Source organism: Belonocnema kinseyi, chromosome 7 (genome assembly GCF_010883055.1).
Source record: "Belonocnema kinseyi isolate 2016_QV_RU_SX_M_011 chromosome 7, B_treatae_v1, whole genome shotgun sequence".
Lineage (NCBI taxonomy): Eukaryota > Metazoa > Arthropoda > Insecta > Hymenoptera > Cynipidae > Belonocnema > Belonocnema kinseyi.
In genome coordinates this window covers 87,589,625-87,596,307 of record NC_046663.1, presented here as the reverse complement: position 1 = coordinate 87,596,307, position 6,683 = coordinate 87,589,625, and the positions used below count along the sequence as shown (strand labels likewise).

Here is a 6,683-nt window from a genome sequence, read left to right as displayed (position 1 = left end):
TTTCGAAATCAAACTTAAGAAGCTTTAAAATAATTTCGAAAGGTTTCACGAGAATACATTTTTTTGAATGCTTGGGAAAATTTCGAAGGTCATAAGGTAATTTTTTTACATTTTGAATGATTTTTCAACACTATGAGAACAAATCAATTTACTTAAAAATATTTTCAGGAATTTAAGACGTTTTAAATAGATCAGAAATTTTCAAAAACTTGGAAACATTTTCAAAAATTTATCGAATGTTGATTGATTTCTTCCAAATTTCTAAAAGTCCTAAACATCTTTTAAAAAGACTCGGATTTTCTTTGAAATATTCTGTAAAATCCAATAAGCAAAAATTAAAATGTTAAAAAACTTTTAACAACAAATAGTTATTTGCAATTTTTATGTTGTATTACTATTATTTTATATCTTTTATGCACGGAAAGAAACTTCGAGAAATTAATTCACGGATTGCTCCTTGATTTTATTGCGTGTTGGCACGAGAACTAAGATCTCGGAACCTTTGCTTTTAAAGCAACGGTCTCGAATTTTCAGGCATTAGGCCACACGACTTTTCTCTTAGGTTTCGAATTCTATGCTTTTTGCTCACAGAGTTTGAGAATTTAAAGCACGTAAAAATTGAGACTCCGGATTCTATGACTGCATAAAATTTGCCTGACCGCTTCAGGCCGCTCGAGTTGGCCCTTCTGATGGCTCGAAAATCAGTTTTCGAAAATTCAACTTTTTAACATATCATTTTGTAGAGAATTTCATGACAAAGTTCTTGATATTTTAAGATCAAAATTTGAGATCCTTTCCTTCAAACTGTTCTTAAGATAATGTGCAATTGGAAATTTATTGGTTTTGTTAAATAAAAAAAGTTATAATTTTTTTTGGGCCGTAGTATCAAAATAATGTTAGACAATTTTCAAACGCTTTGTTTATCGAGACAATTTTGAGTAAAGCCATACTTCTAGCGAAAAAAAATGTTTATTAGGATATAATGAAGTTTCCTGAAAAGTATTATCTTAATTGAATTATTCGTTAACAAAATAGGATCATTCAAATTGCATTGATCGAGTGTGTGAAAGGTGATAACTTCGGAGCCTCGACCTGCTCAACCACAGCGTCGCATCGCGTCGTTGAATATCAAACCACAAGTAATCATTTTGTTATCAGCGCAAAATCATTAAATATTTACATCATACATTACATATACGTATATACTGGGCCATGACATTCAGAGAAATATATCTTACAACAACAATTTTGAAATAAAATGATGATTTTTTAAACAACAAAATTAGTTTTCTTCTAAAAGAGATGAATTTACAACCAAAAGTATGAATTTTCAAAAAGAAAGTTAATTTTCTACCTAGAGCTTATTTTTTCCTTAAAAGATTCTTTACAACTTCATTTTTCGAGTATTTTATCAAAACTAAACTTGTTAGTAATTATACCAGTAATTAAATACAAATTGTTTAGCATGTATTCAGTACTTTTTGGAAAAACAGCGTGGGACCATTCACTTTGAAATTAGATGAATCTTTGCCGACGATTGCATTTTATTAAATATGAAGTCATTTCGGATTTCATACGATTGCTTCTTTCTTACAAGCTTACTGTGATTTCAATAGCGACATACCACTATTTTCAATTAAATGAAAAAAAACACTGTTATGAAATTATATATTACCTCACTAGTAACGTTAGGCACGTCTTTACGAGATCAATGTTTATACGGCCAGTTGTAAAACCCTGGCCGAACATGGTTTCTCAAGTCGTCCTGCGAACATTGAACTCCACATGAAGAGACGTGTGTAACACTACGAGTGATGTACGATATTTTATTCGAAATCAGCATTTTATGAGACTACAGGGCTGCCTGAAAAGTGAGTCGTGAAAATATACGACTGACGTGAAAGTCATTTGCTCGGGCTGTGATTGGTATAATCACAACAGTACGGTTAAAGAAAATATTGTGCGTTATTCAGTGGTCGTTTGTGGAACTATTTACTACACTTGTCGGTAATATTAAACATTGATTTCAGGTAGTATTAGGGTTAGCAATAAAAAAATTAAATAATGAATAGCAAAATGTTTAATGAATAATAAAACCGCGCTGTCTATGGTTACGGAATTTTCCGAAACTTTAACCCCTTATTCAGGGTTTTCAGGGCTAATGTTCTGGAATTTTCCGTAATTCTAACCCTTTTTCTAGCTTGCTCAGGGCAAACGTTACCAAAAATTCCATAACCACAGACAGTGCCTAATATTCATTCTAAAAATGTACAAAATTATTACGCAAAATATTGCCAAAACATCTCTGGAAATACCGATTACCGCAATTCGTGACACCATAATTTCCGGCCTACATTGGAAAATGATAAGTTTAAAGATCTTTTTTTTTAACGTGTCAGGGTGAATCACTCATCAGGTATTAACATATCCTTATAATATACTCTATAGACACTTGAAAATCCTATAACTTTGCCAATTTTTATTTTATTAAAAAAAGTCATGTGGATAAATAAACGCTTCCTCTTTTTTTCCTTTGACATTTTCGTAATGCCGGGTTATACAACACATAATCTAAACATTATAGTGACTGAAAGCAAACTGAAGCGAATGTTCTGCAACATTATTGCAACTGACCGACTGAAAATGACTGAAGCAGACGACACGATTCAGCTCCGATCAAACAGCCCGCTTTTTCATAAACTTCATCTTGCCCTCTTTAACGGGAACTTTTCTTGTGGAACTGCAGTGTAATTGGTAAATTGGGTAACTTCATGGATATTCGAAACAAGGGACTAGGCATGCCACTGCGGGGGTGATGCAATGAGGGGGGAGGTCCGCCACCTTTTGATGTCTCGCGACAACATGGCAGCGCCCATGTGTTTATATTTTCATGCACACATGGACATAGGAAACACGGGACTAGGCATGCCATCCTAACTTGGCGAGCGGGGTTGAATCCACGGGAGGGGGGAGAATCCCATGAGTGGGGAGAGCCGCCATCTTACGATGTGCCATTTGATTATGCGCACGAGCATTTTTGCCGACAAACTGTGCATGGAAATATAAACATGTGGGCGCTGTCATGTTTGTCGCGGGATATCAAAAGGTGGCGGACCTCCCCCCTCATTGCATCATCCCCGCAATGACATGCTAGTCCCTTGTTTCCTATGTCCATGGTCTATTTCAATTCGTAAACTGGCCTGAGTAATTGGGGGCGCTTTATTTTAGTTCGCGAAAGCCTCAGGTAATAGGTGGCGCTGGCGAAAATCGTTCGAAATTAAATACATTTACCACCTCATCTCTGGTTATAACAATACCTTTGTTATAACTAATCAGTTCGTGAAGTTCGTCAGGGATTGTCCATATATTACGTAAGACGTTTTTCTGTTGTTTGAATAAAGACGAAAATAATATTTTTATCAAGTTGAAAAGGACACAGCGATATAAACAAAAGAAAAAATTCTTACGTAATATATGGACGATCCCTCAGCAAAACTTCCGTACGTTTGCACATGCGCAACTTGTTCATGGTGTTGTATTTGCCGGGCGAATAAGAGACTCGCAGAGACTGGCGTGGGTGTGATATAATAGCCATAAAGGTTTGCTATAGCCCGTAAGTAATTTCTTAAATTTATTTATAATGTTAAATATTCTTTCAACGAAAATATGGTTCAAGAATACACAAAACCATTTCTTAATATTTTCGTCGCTCTAAAATATCTTCCAGCTGTTTGATAAATAAATAACTCAAAATATTGCTGCGACTTTGTATAGATTAATTTTCAGGAAATTATGACAATCCATGTATAGAAGGCCAACAAAAATGAGGATATCCCATTAAAATCTCATGATTCTACAGGGATTGTAGATCATCGTCGTCATTTATGTAAACAAAACGAGAAACGTAACCTATTTTCAAAGCAATCAGTGCGTTTTAAATTGTTATAATTCCGCTTCTTTTAAGATCTCGTTTTTGTTAATGATAATTATTTATACAATTTCATCAGTCGTACAACTATATATTATAGGTGTAGATATTTTTATTACTTTAATAGGGGCCCTTCACAAAATACTTTATTTGTTTTTCAGGGACTTTATCCCCTCCCCCTGTGTGTTGCTTTTTTCATTGCACTTAACATGGAGAATGATACTTTGAAATACCCCCCCCTCCCCGCCAAGCATAGCGTATCGCGTATTTTGTGAATGACCCCATATCAATCTCTGTTTACGTTTACGATACTGCGCAACTTTTTGACCTTTGTATGCTCAGAATGTAACTTTGCTTTACGCATTCTATTCTCTTTTTTTTTTAATAACGTGACATAATAAAACTGCATTTTTTATTTTTCGTAGTTGAGGGTCTTGTAAACGTGAAGACAAAATGTCAGCGCCTTTAATATTAGCTCAGGATGACATCGAAGCAGGAGGAGATAAACATGATTTCACAGATCATGGAATTCAGGGAGATTTCGCTTACAACAACAATGTTCATTCTGCCAACGTAAACATTAGATTGGGTAATTTTCATATTGATTTCTCTCACCTACACCAATTTATACGCGTCCGGCCAGAGCCTAATTTACTTTTGAAAAACTGAAAAAGTGACTAATGTGTAGTAATGGTAGGACTAATGATCCTTCCGTTTTAAAAGAATCCAAAAGATTTCGATTCCTAACAATGCAAGTTAAATTCAAAGGTATTCAAATGAATCGAAAAAATTTTCAGTAAAATTGGGGAAATTCAAGAAGTTTGAAATGAGGTTAGTAAAATTAAAGGGAATTCAAAAGGATTTGAAATAATGCCTAAGAATTCAGTGTGAGTTTAAACGATTTCAAGATGAATTAAACAAAAACTAAACCATTTTTTGTAATCCATTGAATTTAGAATAAGTCTAATGAATTCCAAAAATGAAAGAAAATTTTTTAATAATTCAAATGAATTGCAACAAATATTTTTAAATCTCTTCAAATCTTATAAAACCATACGAAATCACTTACGTAGTCTGAATTAATTCTTTGAAATCCATTCAAATATCATAAAATCCCGTGAAATTTGATATTTCCTGAAATCGTAATCTTGCAAAATCGTTCCACATCTTCCGAAATTCTTTACAATTGAAAAATTGTTAAACACACCTTAGACAATAAAATTTTTGGAAATCCCTTCAAATGTTTTGAATCGCTTGAAAAGGCCTTGGAATCTTTTGAAATGTCTTAAAATAATTTAAAACCTTTAATATCTTTTGAAATCCCCTGGAAATTTTTAAAGCTATTGAAAATTCCTGGGAAATTTTTTTAATTACCCTAAAATCTATAAAATATCTTGGAATATTTTTAAATGATTGAAATATTTTAGAATATCTTAAAAATACCCTAAGATATTTAAATTCCTTAAAAATCTTTTGAAACCTCTTTTAAATTCCTTATAATTTTTCAAAAATTCTCTCAAATCTTTTTCTAGGAATCTTTAAAAAAACCCTGAATTCTTAGAAAATTCCTTAAAATCATTGGCAATACCTTGAAATATTTGAATATCTTTAAAATCCTACAAAATCCCTTAATCTTGTAATAAAAATTCCTTAAAATCTATTAAAATATGATAAAATCCCGTGAAATACATAATATCTGATATTTTCTGAAATCCTGGAAAATTGATTTAAATACCTATAGATCATTTAAATTCCCTTAAAATGATTGAAACCCTTGAAAGTACGTTCTTCAAACCCCCATCAAACATCGTTTCAATCCCTTAAAATTATTCTATCCTAAGAAAATCTTTAAAAATGTTTTAATCCTTTGAAAATGCCTTAGAATCGTTAAAAATAACCTAAAATATTTCAAATCCCTTGAAAACAAAATTTTTATTTTTGTAACACATTGAAATATTTGAATATCTTCAAAATATTGAAATCTATTACAAATTTCTTGCATTATGTAAAATGCCTTGAAAGATTTCAAAAGACTTAAAGAACATTCAGAAATAGTTATAGACCTAAATTCAATAGTGGTTAACAACATGTTTAATGATTTCTCCTCTAAATTCGAGTGGGCATTAATTCTTTTTCTTTCGTAGCTTTTTTAAAAAAAGTCTATGGTCTCTTAACAATTCAGCTTCTCATAACTACCGGAGTGGGGGCAATATTTATCACCTCAGCAGGGGAGCCTGTCAAAGAGTATGTTGGCGAGCAAGGAAAGTATGTCAATTTTATACCCAGCCTTTTATCACGAGAATTATAAACAAAATCAGGAATTAATTGAAATACTTGATAATTTTAAAAAAATTACAGCTTTTGGGTGATTTTCGTCTCGTTCTTTGTGACGATGGGAATATTAATAGCTCTTCACTTTAAAAGGAGGGAACACCCAACTAATTTATTACTACTTACCGCTTTTGTAAGTACAAACAAAAATTGATAACAATTAAAAATTTGTTAAATCTTTTTCTATTTTAGCCCTTTATTCGTGATTTTTAGTATTTTAAAATATGATAATAAACATTTTTTATATTTCAATAATATAGACGCTCTCAGAATCATTGATGCTCGGAATTTTTGTATCGTTTTACGATGCGAATATGGTAATAGAAGCCTTTTTTATAACATTCCTCGTGGTACTGAGCTTGACTGTATACACTTTCCAATCAAAGAGAGACTTCTCTTCAATGGGAGCAGGGTAAGCAATTAT

At 32.4% G+C, this 6,683-nt stretch overlaps 1 protein-coding gene across 4 annotated transcripts in view; it reads left to right on the top strand.

Annotated features, from left to right (window-relative positions):
• The first annotated feature begins 3,249 nt into the window (after nucleotides 1-3,249).
• Nucleotides 3,250-6,683, top strand: part of LOC117177168 (protein lifeguard 4-like) — a 6,260-nt gene continuing 2,826 nt past the window's right edge. Inside the window, exons 1-7 of one of the 4 annotated variants that reach the window (XM_033367675.1) lie at nucleotides 3,250-3,371; nucleotides 3,491-3,613; nucleotides 3,787-3,927; nucleotides 4,354-4,517; nucleotides 6,073-6,193; nucleotides 6,287-6,392; nucleotides 6,520-6,671. In XM_033367675.1, coding sequence (XP_033223566.1) covers nucleotides 4,382-4,517; nucleotides 6,073-6,193; nucleotides 6,287-6,392; nucleotides 6,520-6,671 — 515 coding nt within the window. In that variant the 5' untranslated portion in view covers nucleotides 3,250-3,371; nucleotides 3,491-3,613; nucleotides 3,787-3,927; nucleotides 4,354-4,381. Of the gene's footprint in view, nucleotides 3,614-3,786; nucleotides 3,928-4,353; nucleotides 4,518-6,072; nucleotides 6,194-6,286; nucleotides 6,393-6,519; nucleotides 6,672-6,683 lie in introns of all 4 variants that reach the window. The other 3 variants (XM_033367673.1, XM_033367677.1, XM_033367674.1) reach the window with 3 other exon arrangements.